General features: G+C 33.2%; 2 protein-coding genes across 2 annotated transcripts in view; one reads left to right on the top strand and one right to left on the bottom strand.

Annotated features, from left to right (window-relative positions):
- LOC114324916 (tyrosine-protein kinase-like otk) overlaps nt 1–16585 on the top strand; it is a 463747-nt gene that overhangs the window by 213613 nt on the left and 233549 nt on the right. The gene's annotated exons all lie outside the window — the stretch shown is intronic.
- On the bottom strand, nt 1741–11093 carry LOC114324925 (chymotrypsin inhibitor SCI-II). Its single transcript, XM_028272850.2, has 2 exons — nt 10832–11093; nt 1741–1991 (listed from the first exon to the last, which is right to left on the bottom strand). Exons 1-2 carry the CDS (start codon nt 10956–10958, stop codon nt 1807–1809), a joined length of 312 nt encoding a protein of 103 aa, XP_028128651.2. The 5' UTR covers nt 10959–11093; the 3' UTR covers nt 1741–1806.

The following is a 16585-nucleotide window of genomic DNA, read 5'->3' on the forward strand; positions in this document are numbered from 1 at the left end:
AGGAGTTATTAGTAAGTATTAAAGAGCCGTGTTCAAGAAATAACACCGTTATGAGGGAAAGCATATCACCTAAGAAAAACTATTTATAACGCTAAGAGGCTGTCCATTCTATATATTAACAATTCTAATATTAATCTAATATTAACAAAAAAATTATTCAAATTAAAGCCAAAGTACGTATCGAGAAAGACGAAAACCAGAATATACAAAACCGTAATAAGAGCAACAGTCACCTACGGATGTGAGACATGGGTGCTAAATAAAAGAAGAAGAAATGATAGAGAGTTGAGAACGGAACATACTGAGCGCTATTTTCAGGGAAAAGAATACAGATACAGAAGACGGCTGGCATAGAAGCACCAATCAAGAATTAAGGATGCTTTACAAGGAACCAAGTATAACAAGATACACAACTCATAAAGAATAAGGTGGGCAGGTCATGTTGAGGGGATGGATAAGGAAATAATGCCAAAGATGGTACTGCTAAGAAGACCAGTTGGGACTAGGAGACGAGGTAGACCAAGAAAAGGACTGCAAGAAAGTTTCAGGAATATAATAGTATTGATGGAAATTACACACTGGAAAGAGAAGGCGAAAAATAGGATATAGTGGAGAACCATAGTTCAGCAATTTTTACATACCTAGACATCAAATAAAATTATATATAAATTATTAGTATAAACTGTATTATGTAAAAGTGTAAATACAAGGCCTGAGCCTGTAGAGCATAATAAATAAAATAATAAATAAGGTAAGATAACTGTTTATTATTTATATTTTTATGGAGTCAATAATTTTAGTTGTATTAAAATCAATCCTTTTGACAAATAACTCATGTCAAGTCAAACTGATCAATGGTTACAGATTTGAAAATTCTTTTTGAATGTTTGTGAAATTAGTTTCAAAGAGTTTGAAAAATAATTTATTTAGTAGATTACTTTGTTGTAGCAACATGTACTTAAAGTTGCCCTTTAAAGATAAAAAAAATACAATGAGTCCCATATAAAAATAATTTGATATGGGAGTAAAAAATTCAAGTCAAAATATAGTTCAAGTCTGTAATTTCCATCATTAAACAAGCTTTGGCAACATTCACAACAAAATTCGCTAGAAACCAGCTCAAACGTCTGTGTTGTACCACGATACACGCATAATATGATATGCCGTCGAAGTCGTAAAACCGATTGGCGACATATGGTTTCTAGGATGGGTCGCGGGAACGTCGATGCAACGAAAATTTTAAGAGCGCTTGGTGTGTGTCACTGCATCAAAGTATATGTAGTAAGGGATGCGTCGCTTTCGACATCTCAGCGGGGGTTCAGTCGACGTACGCCGTCCCGTCTGTGTTAGCGCTAAATGGACTGCATATTCTATTGTCCGTTTTGATAGCATTCTTGTAGAGTGCTTTTACCGCTTTTATTAATATTCGTGGAACTTGGATGACTTCCATCCCTTCCCATAGCGTGGATCTAGGTATCGAGTCATACGCCTGCTTAAGATCTACAAAAGCCAGATGGACGGATCTGTTTTTGGCGTTTTTCAAAAACCATAGTCCATCCCGTTATAAGTTAATTTCTTTATGAAATTATATATATTATATGACTTGATTTTGAAAAAACTTAAAAAGACGTTGGTAACATCATTGGATCAAATCTCTTCTCCCTCTATGTTTCTGTTTTTTCAAAATTATTTATACCCCTACAGGTATCGATTTCTACAGTAAAGCAAGAAAAAAAAAGAAGCACTTAATTTTTTTATTATTTTTATAAAATCCAATAAGTTTTTATAATGCACATGGATATACAATTAATTAGAACAAACTGGAGTGGCCGTTTTGATACAATCTTGCTCGGTATTGAAGTTATTATTGGTCGGACGGCAGCCTCCGTAGACGTCTTTAACACATTTTTGTTCAGCGCCGCTCCATCTGTATACAGGGATATAGGCTAAACATACGGGTCCATCATCTTGGTGTACACCGAGACTACAATCTGTAAAAAAATTAATTGTTAAATCACATTACTAGTATATTATTTTTGAGGCGCGTTTCTGGGACGACTTTATTGGAGGATAGTTCATTCGATTACATGAAATCAACTTCAATTTGAGAATACCCGTCGGAAAAATGATATGGGTTGTTTAAAAAGGAAAAAAATGTTCCGTTAGACTCTATAGATGGCGAATCAAGTTCAGGATGACGTTGCAATCATTTATAAATGAAAATTCACAAATTTCTTAATTGGAAAAAAGACTATTTTTAGGAAAGTGTATTTCTAAAATATAATACATACTAAGGAAAAGCGGTAGGTCCAGATGGTATTCCTGGGGAAGTATGGAGAGCATTGGGAGAGACAGGAACAAGGTGGCTAGCAGGTTTATTTAATAGAATTATGGAAGTTGGACAAATGTCAGACGAATGGAGAAGCTGTATACTAGTACTTGTCTACAAAAACAAGGGAGATATACAGCAGTGTACAAACTACAGGGCTATAAAACTGCTTAGCCACACCATGAAAATATGGGAGAGAGTAATTGATAGACGGATACGTGAAGAGACCGACATATCCGAGAATCAATTTGGCTTTATGCAGGGCAGATCAACAACAGACGAAATTTTCATTATAAGACAGTTGATGGAAAAATACAGAAGTAAAGAAACAAACGCTCATATGGTATTCATTGATCTTGAGAAAGCATATGATAGAGTTACTCGAGAGATTCTGTGGTGGGCACTCAATAAGAAAGGAGTCCTTGGTGCATATGTACAGATTGTGAGGTATATGTATGAGGGAGTAACGACTAGTGTTAGGACAGGTGTGGGAGAGATTGATAAATTTCATGTGAAAGTAGGATTGCACCAAGGCTCGGTGCTTAGTCCGTATTTATTCTCATTAGTTTTGGACCAGATAACAGCGAAACTACAGGGTAACATTCCATGGTGCTTAATGTATGCTGATGATGTCGTGTTAGTAGGAAATAGTGAAAGAGAGAAATAGAACAAAAACTGGAACAGTGGACACGAGCTCTGGAGGAAATAGGTTTAAAACTTAGTAGGACAAAGACAGAGTATTTGGAATGTTCATTTAAAGATGGAGTTACTACAAATAAAATGGGATCTTTGGATGGTGAACTGATTGTAAAAAGCAATAGTTTTAAGTACCTGGGATCGGTATTACAGAGTAATGGAGAAATAGATGGAGATGCATGCAGTAGAATTAGGGCTGGATGGATGAAGTGGAAGGAAGCGAGTGGTGTGTTGTGTGACAGAAAAATTCCAATGAAGCTGAAAGGAAAATTCTATAAAACAGACATAAGACCGGCTATGATGTACGGAACTGAATGTTGGGCAGTGAAAAAGAAAGAGGAACAATGAATGCATGTGGCGGATATGAGAATGCTTAGATGGATGAGTGGAGTGACAAGAAAGGATAAAATTAAAAATGAGTATATTAGGGGAAGTCTACGTGTGGCACCAATTGATGCCAAAATGAGAGAGCATAGGTTGAGATGGTTTGGTCATGTTCAACGTCGAGACGTTAATCATCCAATACGAAGAGTAGCTGAAGTGCAGATTCCTGGAAGGAGTATGAGAGGAGGCAGGGCCGTCTTAACCCGGGGGTGCAAGGGGTGCGAAGCACCCGGGCGCCAAGTCCAAGGGGCGCAATCTGAACACTTGCTAGGCTCAAACTTGCGCCTTTTGTCCTACAATGTCCTACAAAACTACAAATAACAAAAACATACAAGTGCACTTTCGGTATTTTTTACAAAGGCTATTAAGGCTTACTACACCTACGATATAGAAATGAAATATGAAACCCATTTAGATTCCGACAATAATTTCAAAAAGGTGACACGTACACTATTTTGACCAATATTGAATGTGGAGTGACAATGAATCACCATCTTGTAAAAATTACACAGGCCAACAGTGTTTTTGGTGCCGAAGTATTTAAAGCTGATTGTGGGTATATTAGGGGTGCTGATTCCGAATATGGCCTTAGTTTTGCTCTATCAGCTCTAGTTTTCAAGATAACGTAGATCATGCCAGCTTTTATGCATTAAAATTCGAATATGCTGATATGAATATACTAAATTAAAATAAAAACCAAACAATTAAAAAATACGTATATTTTAAGCCATTTCATCATCATCATCATCATCATCCAGTCCTTTGCGTCCACTGCTGGACATGGGCCTCCCTCATTTTTGTCCATTGTGCTCCATTTTGAGCACTTTGCATCCAATTTCTTGATATTTTCTTGACATCGTCAGTCCAACGAGTAGGGGTCTTCCTCTACTTTTTTCTGTCTAATTTCGGCCTCCACTCAAGTAATCTCTTCGTCTACCTCCAATCACTGATTCGGGGGACGTGCCCGGCCCAGTTCCATTTCAGGGTGGCAATTCGGGAAATTACATCGGTAACTCATGTTCTTAGTCAAGTCTTAATTTCCAACTCGGTCACGAAGCGATATACTCAGCATTGACCTTTCCAGTTTCCTCTGAGCTATTTGCAGCATTTTAGAAGTTGTAGCTATCAATGTCAAAGTTTCGGCACCATAAGTCACCACAGCCTTAGCTTAGCCTTACACCTAAAGGTAGAAAGGCTTAGGACTAAGTAAGTAAGTAAGTCACCACAGGCAACACACATTGGTCACATGTTTTACGTTTTAAAGAAATTGGTATATCGCTTTTGAAGATGTCTTTGAGTTTTCCATAGGCTGCCCATGCCCCGTCTTCCTTGGTAGCGGTCCTCAATGGTTTTTATCTCTTAGTGAAGTCTCTCACCTTGCTCATTACTTATGTCATCTAAGTTTTCAGCAATACAGTACAGGTGGCTGTGAAGATAGTTGAATTTGATGCTCATATTCCATCCAAGTGATTGGAAGTCATTCAGCAAACGGTTTACCAGCTCAGCATAGTTTTCACTTTTGTGATTTCCCAGAAAATTTTTCATAATATCCACAAATGAAAGCCGAGCTTTTTTCTCTACTTCATTCATTGACCCCACAAAATCTGGATCCTCTGTAAGAAGTCTGATCTGTGGTCCATCAAAGATTCCAGCTTTAAGTTTTTCCAAACTTATCTGGGGAAGCTTCCTTCCTATGTAGGCGAAGCATGGTCCATGGGCTATGAGCCATTATTAGATGGAGGCTGAATGGGTTTACAAGTGGTAAATGTATCATTTTAAAAGTTTAAAAATACTCTCCAAGCTGTTTTATTTCCTTATAAAATAGTAATGTAACGATAATAAAGTATTATTTCTTGCATAAATAAGGCATAATACAGTGAGGACAACAAATATATACTGAGGAATAAGTTTAATTAACAATGTTCATTCCTTTGAATAGCACATTCTTCATTATCTCAAATATTAAAGCTCTAATTTCGGATTTTGCCATATCCATAAAACTAGAGCTGATACAAAAAAACGAAATCCATATTTCGATTTATCGCCCCTAATATAGTAAAAATCAGCTTAAGGATTCACGGCACCAAAACAATTTTTTTTCTGTAGGCCTGTGTTATCAGTGTATCCGAATCGCCGCGATAAATCGCAGCACTTTATTGTGACGATAAATTGTTGCGATTGATTATAAACTGAAACAACTCGATCGTTACAATAAATTGATGCAATCCGATATCAACTAGAATTCAATTACAATTCCGAAAAATCGCTGCGATTTACCGTTTACACACAATGATAAGTTGAAGCAACTCGATTGATATCTATAAATTGCTTCGATTTATCGCTGTGTCTAAACGCTGCCTAAACAAAGTTTTAAAGTTAACTTCTATTATTATATATTGGACATTGCCATTGCAAAATTAAGTGAAAGATTTGAAATGTTGAGGGAACATAATTATAATTTTTCTTTCATGGTAAGTATATTGAGTTGGAGAAACTCCGAAGAACACTTCAAAAACAACACAATGTTTAAATTTACAAAAAAAAACTAGCGCTTGGAAACAGATCTGATATAAATTATGGAGATCTATTCCATGAGTTAGAATAATTGTTACCAATATTTTTTAAAATATAGACACAACTCCACTCAATATTTTAAGCTATATATATTCCAAAATAATTTACTCTCCGTTTTTCCAAATATTTCTACATGTCTAAGGATAATATTTAACCTTTCCAGTAACAATAGCTGTAGGAGAAAGCTCTTTTTCTAAACTTAAATTGATCAAAAAACTTTGGCTGTAATAAGTAGAGAAAAGCAAGTAAAAATAGATATCACTGCAGCAATAAAAACTTTTTCCAACTTAAAAGCTAAAAAAGTTGATTTTGATATACCGTTACTTTAAAAAGTATGGTATAGTTTATAAGATTGATCTCTTTTGAATACTGAAACCATGTTTTTTAATACACAAGATAGGCCAAAGAAAACAGTCCACCTCGATATTTGGCAGTAGTTATTAGATTTTAAGGAAATGGAGAAATATTTCGATTTTTATTTTTATATTGCAATTCTTTAACATGTATTTCATACTGGTGACGTCATCCATCTGAGAGTGATGACATAATCGATCATTTTTTAAATGGGAATAGCGATCGTGCGTAGCTCATTTGAAAGGATGTTCAATTCCCTATTCAGTAATATAAACAATAATATCACTATTTATACAGGGTGGCCAAAAAAATAATTTTTGAATTAAATTAATTGACACAATATTTTTGGACTTAAGTTGACTGCAAGAGAATTGAAGTAAGTTTATATGTAACCTTTTATAAGCACTACGTATAAAGTACGTAAGTATTCATTTTTAAGAAATTTTAAATGTCAAAGCCCTATTAATCCTATATTGTTCAATTTCTGGTTTTACTCTGTATAATAAACAGGTTTTTAAGTTTTTGTCGTGAATTTTTTAATTTTGTTCACTTTCTGTTGGTTCGGATTTGCTGAACGTTCGGATTAGCGGGGTTCGGATTTGCGGGTTCTACTGTATATCAAAAAATTGTAATTTAAAAATAAAAATCGACCTGTTTCGGCATTTCCTTAAAATCAAATAACTACTGCCAAATATCGAGGTGGACTGTTTTCTTTGGTCCACCCTGTATAAATAAAGAAAGGAAACATAATTAGCGTACTTATAACCTATATAATCTTCTGACAAAAGGGGGCGCAAAGATGAGTTTTGCACCCCGGCGCCATGTATGGTTGAGACGGCCCTGAGAGGAGGACCAAAGAAGACGTGGGGGGGAGACGATTAGGCAGGACATGTTGGTAAAGGGGATTAATATTGATATGACCCAGGATAGATTTGTGTGGAGAAATGCAATTAGGGAAGCCGACCCCGCATAGGGATAAGGCAAAGAGAATGATAATGATGAATACATACTAACAAAAATAGATAAAACAAAGAAAAAAAATAGATATTCATTATATAAGTAGCAAAAATAGCAGATTTTTCAACAATATGTCGTAAAAATAAAATTAATAGTGTAGGAAACAAAGGTCGAACCTTGCAAAATGGACACAAGTCCGTTTTTATTTTTTTTCTGGTATATTAAGGGGTGCATATTATAAGACTAACTTTTTCTGAAAAAATTTCGCCCGGGAACCCCCATTTTCACCCCTTTAAAATACTTAAATACTTAAAATACTTTAAAGTACTTATATAAAATAAAACAACACAGTGTAACCTACAAATTATGACTTATGCACATTTTACAATCTTTGCGCCCCAAAGCCACAGTGGTGGCCCAAAATCAATTTTTGCATTTTTTCGCCACCTACACGCATTTTATTGCATTAATGCTACCTTAATAGCACAATATTTACCCTTAGGTGGTCGCTAATCAGTGTCGGATCCAGGGAGGGGTGATGGGGGTGATCACCTCCCCCTCCTCTCAAACCAAGTGATATTATATTCAAGGATTATAAAAATATTATTTTATTTTTATAGAAATTTAGCAAATTGGCACCCCCCTCTTAACGATGCTGGATCCTCCACTGTCGCTAAAGCATAAAAAGTACGCCATTCTTATAAAAATAATAATATAATATAAGTATTTCTATAAAAATAAATGAATATTTTTATAATCTTTGAATATAATATCACTTGGTTTGAGAGGGGGGGAGGTGACTACCCCATCACCCCTCCCTGGATCCGCCACTGCTTAGCGACCACTTAAGGGTAAATAGTGTGCTATTAAGGTAGCATTAATGCAATAAAATGCGTGTAGGTGGCGAAAATATGCAAAAATTGATTTTGGGCCCCCACTGTGGCTTTGGGGCGCAAAGATTGTAAAATATGCAAAGGTCATAATTTGTAGGTTACACTGTGTTGTTTTATTTTACATAAGTACTTTATCAATAAAACGAACAGATGACGAAAAAAAAGAACAAAAATTGGAGCCCTCCAAAGCATATATGAGGTTTACGGCGCCACTGTGCCGTAACGGTTGCTTATACGAAAAAAATGAATAGGGCCTAATTTTTAGAGTAAATAGTGATCTTTAACCTTGTATAAGTTTTGTTTAAAAAGAATGCATAGGTAATGAGAAAATCGTAAAAACATCCTCGCAAAGGAATAGGGGTAGTTTCTGCAGTATATTTTCAAGGATAGGGGTGGTTTCCGCAGGAATGTTGCAATAACCATATATATTTTTGAAAAGCACTATTGATGAAGCATATGCCCATATGGATCAAAAAGCAAATAACAAAAAAAAAATTTCAACCCCCCATTTTATTTATTTTTTTTTGACTACAGGGGAATCGCTTTTGGTGTCCATGTATGGGTAATAATAACGTGCACAAAATTATATATGAAGCATGTTAATAAAGGGCATTGTGTGTGAAGGATTCCAAGAAAATCACTTTATTTATTAATTCTTCTTTAATTTGGGGTGGTTCCGGGGAAAAAATGGGGGTGCATTATACAAATTTGTAAATAGCACCAGTACATGGGTAATCGCTGAAAGTCTTTTTACTGTAGCAGAAGCGGTTCAGATGGTATAAAAAGGGGTTTTTTAAAATGTAACACCCTGTAATTAAAAATAGGGCAATTACCCTTAAGTGAAACCTATACCAAAAAATCAGCCACTTATTTGTAAATAATTGCCGCAGGATTTCTTCTTAATTTCCTTTACAGTTAGAGAAAAATATATATTTTTTAAAAACATCTTTTTTAAAAACTTGTCAACTTTGGGGCGCCACCCCCGATAAACGGTGGATGATAGACATATGCTGTCGGGAAATAAATCGTAGAAAATATAGTCCTCTTCATATTTGTATAAAATAAATTTTTTGTAAATGATACATGAAGGGCTACGTTCCGCAAAAATCACAAATTATCCCCTTTAAAGGGGTGAAAAGGGGGATTCCGGGGCTAAATTTTTTCAGAAAAGGTTAGTCTTATAATAAGCACCCCTTGATATAACGAAAAAAAAAAAATAAAACCGGACTTGTGTCCATTTTGCAAGGTTCAACCTCTGTTTCCTACACTATAAATAGAATATCAATAACTAATTAGAAATGTCTAACAATAAAAAACTGAAAACTTTTGTTTTCTATACTTCCACAAAATTTATTATTTACAACTATGTGACTACAGCTGTTTCGGCAGAGTGTCTTTCTCAAGTGATATAATTTACAATGTGTTTGCCTTTTTAATCTTCAACTGAAGAGGTTGAGGAGTGGGGAGCTGTTTGTCTCGAGTTGGTCATTCAGAATTATATCTGTATTTTTCAGTTTATTAATTTCCATAGATTTTAAAAAAGATAGCTTAAGGCCTTTATTTTGAATATGTAGAATTTTAAACTCTTCATTGAAAGAATGATTATGATCTAGAAGGTGAAGTGCGTATGTAGAAGTGTCTGTTTTTCTATTGTTGAATGCCCTTTTGTATTCTGCTATCCGTTTGTCAAAAGTTCTGCCAGTTTGACCGATGTACGTTTTCGGACAGTCACCACAAGTTAGTTTGTACACACCACTCTGTAGTTGCTTTCTCTTTCGGCTTTTATTGTTCTTAATATACACAAAAGGGCATTCAACAATAGAAAAACAGACACTTCTACATACGCACTTCACCTTCTAGATCATAATCATTCTTTCAATGAAGAGTTTAAAATTCTACATATTCAAAATAAAGGCCTTAAGCTATCTTTTTTAGAATCTATGGAAATTAATAAACTGAAAAATACAGATATAATTCTGAATGACCAACTCGAGACAAACAGCTCCCCACTCCTCAACCTCTTCAGTTGAAGATTAAAAAGGCAAACACATTGTAAACTATATTACTTGAGAAAGGCACTCCGCCGAAACAGCTGTAGTCACTTAGATATAATAAATTTTGTGGAAGTATAGAAAACAAACGTTTTCAGTTTTTTATTGTTAGATAAAATGAACTTCCATCAAGTAACGGTCGAATCCATCAATAATTAGAAATGTAGGTGACGTTGCCAAAAAAAATTTTTGTCGAAGTGTTGTCAAAGATTAGCAAAATCTGAAGGAAATTAACAGTGATTCCTAATCTTCCTGCATATTATAGAAAAAAGTGTTTTTAAGTTGACAGAAATAGACCAGGATAATAGTTTTCCATGTATAGAAAACACGAAACAAATCGATTGTTATAAATTTGGTTATTGTATATTTAATAATAATTGTAATTTTCCCTCAGCGGGATAGAAAAAAATCGATTTTTCCCCATGGGATAAAATGTGACGTTCAGCAACTGACAAGGAGGTGGCAAATTATGACATTTCATGTCAGTTATAGGAAAAAATAATTTTTATCGACGAAAATGATACATCAAACAGAAAGCAAAGCATCTGCGAAAAGTCAAGGCTCCAAACATTATTAATTTGTGATGTACTTACCCACTTTTGTAAAAGGTTTTGGTCTTGCTTCTACTGGTCTTCCTTCTATATTCGCTGCAAGAAGGTTACCATAGACTTGGCTGCTTGCTACAATGCAAAAGCAGAAAAATAGGACAGCAGTTTTCATCGTCTTCTTCGTTTGTTACTGGTTTCTTGTCTGAATGGGTGTTACTGTTGAACTGTGCACATTAGAAACAAAATAGTTTTATATCAAAATATAGGTCATGACCTATTGCATCTTCGATAACATGAAGTGCATAAAATGAACCAAATATTTTGTTGGATATTATTTTTACTTCTAATAATCTTTTCAAAATATAACAAATATAACATTGGTATTTGCTGCATTTGATTCACTTAACATACAAAAAATACTTAAAAGTCGTTATTTGTTATTAAAATAATGTGGCCGAAATAAGCCAATTTTATGTTCTTTACGGTGTTAATAATTTCTTTGTCTTTTCTTGGCGTCTGGAGAATAGTTATGTTAGTTGTGTGGTGTGTATATATGAGACCCTCAACATACGTCGGTAGCACCACATTTCAAATGCCTCTAATCGTTTTATGGCATTTTCTGTAAGACTTCGGTTTTCTACTCAGTGGAGGAGGGCACTAAAGACGTAACATCTAAGAATTATGATGCGTATATTGATACTTAAAGATAAGTTGCAGAGAATCTTCCTAAGACTGTTAAAAAAGCTTATAAATAGTTTTTTAATTGCAATATAAAAACATCAAATTATTTAAATGACAAACGCCATCTGGATGATTAATATGGAGATTGAATTTATGATTCTCTATAATTAATATCGCTACAATTAGTATCGCTATCGAAACGTACTCTGTCTCAAAGACATATTTGTCTTTGAGACAACTTAACGCCTGGAACATCTTCGAAATTAAGAAAATTCTCTTTGCATTCTCTTATTTGATTTCTTGAAAAAAGTGTGTATTTTATACCAACTCTATATAAACCGTTAATTGTTTTATCTTGTATGCTACCCAAAATATTTCGAGCATCTCCTTTGGCTCTATCAAAGCTGGGGATAGGTATTGTTACAGTTTTTCCGATCGAAATTGGAGGAAATTTTTTTCACTATATTGTTTCATAGCATTAGCCTGCACATGAAAACCTTCAATCGCCTTTCCTTTATTTTAATCTTTTCTGTTTGTGTACAACGAATGCATGTAACTTTTCTTTCAAAACCTTCATAGTATGCACCAAGTGTACAAGCACACAACATGTATCACTGATTAAAAGTTATGCACGTATATGCGTCAGAGCTCTCTTTTTGTAAATATAACAAACTTTATCTGAAGAAATTACCAAATTACGTGTAAATAAGAATCAAACTCCGTTCGCCCTACTCAGACGGATTTTGATAGATTCAGAGTGGGAAACGTACAACACAAAATTTTCTGCCTCATAATATTACAAGCTGAAATAACGTTTCACGTTTCATTAAATAAAGAAGAATTATTGGAAAGTGTATACTAAACTCATACAAATCTGTGGAAGCTATTTCCTTAAAATATTTTTATTCTGTGGAAAAATTTTAATAATATTTGTAAATATTTAATGAAATAAGTTTCTCATGTGTTCTGGTGTAACACACATTTGTTTGGTGTAATTTCCTCTAATTTCGATTGAAAAAATTGTAGCAATACCTATCCCCAGCTTTGATAGAGCCAAAGGAGATGCTCGAATATTTTGGGTATCATACAAGATAAAACAATTGACGGTTTGTATAGAGTTTGTACGAAATATGGAACAATAAACACACTTTTTTTAAGAAATTAAGTAAGAGAATCCAAAGATCATTTTCTTAATTTCGAAGATGTTCCTGACTTTAAGCTGTCTCTAAGAGAAATTAGTATAAAATAAAAAAGAGATGATAAAAAAAGAAAATTTTTTTTTATTTTATTAGTATAAAATATTCTAAATTTGGAGAAGAAGACTTTTAAAAATGCTACTGCAATAAGAAATGCTCTTCAAAATTATGTAAGTGTAAAAAGTCAACGTATTGTGCAACACTAAATGCCATACTGCCTCAACATGTCAGAATAAACACTAATTTTTTATTAAAATAATAAATGACGTTTTAATAAACCTAATTTAACAAATTACAACATTTTAGTAGATGATCGGGGTTTGACTAGTCAAACCCCGATTTCATAAAATTAAATTTCGACCTTTGCCTGGCCAACTTAGTCCCTCCTAGGTTTGACTAGTCAAAGGACGAAACTTTAATTTATTTCGGGCTTTGACTAAGACCGTCAGTCAGACCTGAGGACTGCCTAGTCAAACCTAGGAGTAACTGAAATTCGGGCTTTGACTATAACATATCGCACCCTCAGTAATATAAGGGCCTAACTCAAAATTTGTGTAAACTGTGATTTTAAATGATATGGGCACAAAATGAAATTCTCTACCGGTTAGCCCTGACAGAGAGATAAAAAGAACATTAAATGGTTCAGTAACTACAGGGTGTAACAAAAATACAGGTCATAAATTAAATCAAATATTCTGGAAACAAAAATAGTTCGAATGAACCTAACTTACCTTAGTACTAATATCCACATAAAAAAAGTTACAGCCCTTTGAAGCTACAAAATGAAAATCGATTTTTTTAAATATATCGAAAACCATTAAAGATTTTTTAACGAAAATTGTGGGAGAATTGTGAAAGTTGTGACTTGTGGCAATCTTATGGCAGGAGCATCTTAAAGAAAAATTGTAGTGAAATTTGTTCACCCCATAAAAATTTTATGGGGGTTTTGTTACCTTAAACCCCCCCAAACTTTTGTGTACGTTCCAATTAAATTATTATTGTGGTACCATTAGTTAAATTCACTATTTTTAAAACTTTTTTGGCTCTTAGTATTTTTTCGATCAGGCAGTTTTTATCGAGTTGCGGCTTGTTTTTTAATATGTTTACATAAAAATTTTATGGAGGTTTTGTTCCTTTAAACCCCCCAAATGTTTGTGTACGTTCCAATTAAGTGTTTTTAAAACTTTTTTGCCTCTTTGTATTTTTACGATAAGGCACCTTTTATCGAGATGTGGCTTCTTTTTTAAAACGCATCAAAATATACCTAAAAATGTAAATCATAAATAAATTTTCATATTATTACCAAGTCTCCATATAGTCCAGGGTAATAAGGTTTTTTCCATGACACTCTAGCAGCCAGGGTACTGAAGCGTTTTTTCGATAGGTAATACCTACAAGATGAAATTGTAACTATTTCCTGCGTAGGATCTGGCGGCCATTTTTATTTATAAACAATTAAGTGTCAAAAAATGGCATTTTTCCGTTTTTTTTTCAAATCAATGGAAAACAGTGAAACTTATGGTTTTTTTAGAACAAATATCTTTGAGATTATGGAAAAAGCTTTAAAATGACGTATTACAAAGTTTGATATACTCATTTATTGTTAATATAATTGCGAAAAAAGGTCGGAATTGCAAAAAAAATTAATTTCGCAATATCTATTGTAAAAATTAGTGTACACCTTTAAAATTTTTGTCATATAAGGGTTCTTTGGTGCTTAATGTGTGATAAAAATTTCAAAGCGATTCATTCAATTGTTTAAATTTTATTCAAATTGTTTATCCCAGAGAGCATTTTTTTACAATAACATAAGTCAGAAAAAAATGACTTTAGAACCATTCCACAGATGTCAAATGAAAGAGCATGAGCTATATTTTCAATTTGGTTTAAAAAAGCGAATAAAAAATGCGTTTATTAGTAATAAATAATTATGCAAAAGTATCGTAAATCTTTCCTTATAAACTTTTTATTTTGTTATATAAGAAATTATATATATTTATTAAAATTTTTTATCAATTATGATATAAATAACATTACTTGCTAGTTGTGCACTTAAAACAGGGTAAAAAAGTTAATTTTTTTGGAAAAAGTTATTCAAAAAATTTATAAGGAGAGATTTACGATACTTTTGCACAATTATTTATTACTAATAAATGCATTTTTTATTCGCTTTTTTTAAACCAAGTTGAAAACATAGTTCATGCTCTTCCATTTGACACCTGTGGAATGGTTCTAACGTCATTTTTTTCTGACTTATGTTAGTGCAAAAAAAATGCTCACTGAGATAAACAATTCGAATAAAATTTAAACAATTGAATGAATCACTTTGAAATTTTTATCACATATTAAGCACTAAAGAACCCTCATTTGACAAAAGTTTCAAACCCGTACACTAATTTTTACAGCAGTTATTGCAAAAATAATGTTTTTTGCAATTCCGACCTTTTTTCGCAATTATATTAACAATAAATGAGTATATCAAACTTTGTAATATGTCATTTTAAAGCTTGTTCCGTAATCTCAAAGATATTTGTACTAAAAAAATCATAAGTTTCACTGTTTTCCATTGATTTGAAAAAAAAAGGGAAAAATGCCATTTTTTGACAGTTAATTGTTTATAAATAAAAATGGCCGCCAGATCTCACGCAGGAAATAGTTACAATTTGATCCTATAGGTATTACTTGTCGAAAAAACGCTTAAGTACCCTGGCTGCTCGAGTGTCACGAACAGGTTATATTTTTGTCTTATTACCCTGGTCTAATAATCGTACTTGTGCATATACAAATATGTGGTGGATTTGACAAATATTCAAAATATCTTGATAAAAACTCGAGTTTTCGAAAAAGTACTAAGAGGCAAAAAAGTTTTTAAAACATTGTGTTTAACTAATGGTACTGCAATAATAATTAAATTGGAACGTACACAAAAGTTTGGGGGGGGGGGAGGGGTTTAAAGGAACAAAACCCCCATAAAACTTTTATGGGGTGTCTAAAATTCACTATAATTTTTTCTTAAGATACTAATGCCATAAGAATGCCACATGTCCATTTTCAATAAAATATCTCAAATAGTTTTCGATATATTGGAAAAAATCGATTTTTATTTTGTAGCTTCAAAGGGCTGTAACTTTTTTTATGTGCACATTTGTACTAAGGTAAGTTAGGTTCAATCGAACTATTTTTGGTCCCAGAATACGTGATTAAATTTATGACCTGTATTTTTGTTACACCCTGTATATTTGTGCCTCTCTCTTTACTCTTCCGCCCACCTCTTGTTTTTACTGCTACAAGGTAGCAATCGGTAACATGTCTTTCTATGACGAATATGCTGGTGAGTTTGTGTTTTAACATTTTGTATTATATTAGAACAGTTTTTAGTTGAGCCGTTATATTATAGAAAATATAATAAATAAATGGGTATAATTCATAATGATCGCTATTTTTCATAAACAGTGACAGAGCATTCATAATATAAGGGATCAAACTTAAAGAGTTCCTTATTTCTGTTATGTTTTTTGTAACTTGGAAGTACTTTTTTCCATTACATGTAATTAATGTAATTTATTTATATTATTATTTTTTATTATGGCTATTTATTGTGTTGCAATTATCAAGTAACAAATCTGCCAAATTTCACATTTATAACTTAAATAATAAGCATGTTATTTGAAAAAATAGCTGTAATATTGGAAACCAGAATCTTTAAACGCGATTTCCCAACAATCTGCTTTTTTGAATTGTGCCTCTATATTACTGAGGGTGCGATATACAAAACATTGCTCCATCCTATGATCCTAACATTCCCATACATTTTGTTGTGTTTTTTTACAATTCAGCTATGCTTCAACTGCCGACTTAAACGATCAGAATTGAATTTTGGAGTTTTTCTTTGTTCCTAATTTAAAAATTATTAATTTTATTA

The sequence above is a fragment of the Diabrotica virgifera genome, chromosome 9 (assembly GCF_917563875.1).
Source record: "Diabrotica virgifera virgifera chromosome 9, PGI_DIABVI_V3a".
Lineage (NCBI taxonomy): Eukaryota > Metazoa > Arthropoda > Insecta > Coleoptera > Chrysomelidae > Diabrotica > Diabrotica virgifera.

What these genes read in the sequence shown, in the direction of transcription:
- LOC114324925 (XM_028272850.2), bottom strand. Translation starts at nt 10,958, where the DNA reads ATGAAAACTGCTGTCCTATTTTTCTGCTTTTGCATTGTAGCAAGCAGC. An exon ending in AAAACCTTTTACAAAAGTGG is followed by an intron (nt 1,992 to 10,831) that starts GTAAGTACATCA and finishes ATTTTTTTACAG; the next exon opens with ATTGTAGTCTCGGTGTACAC.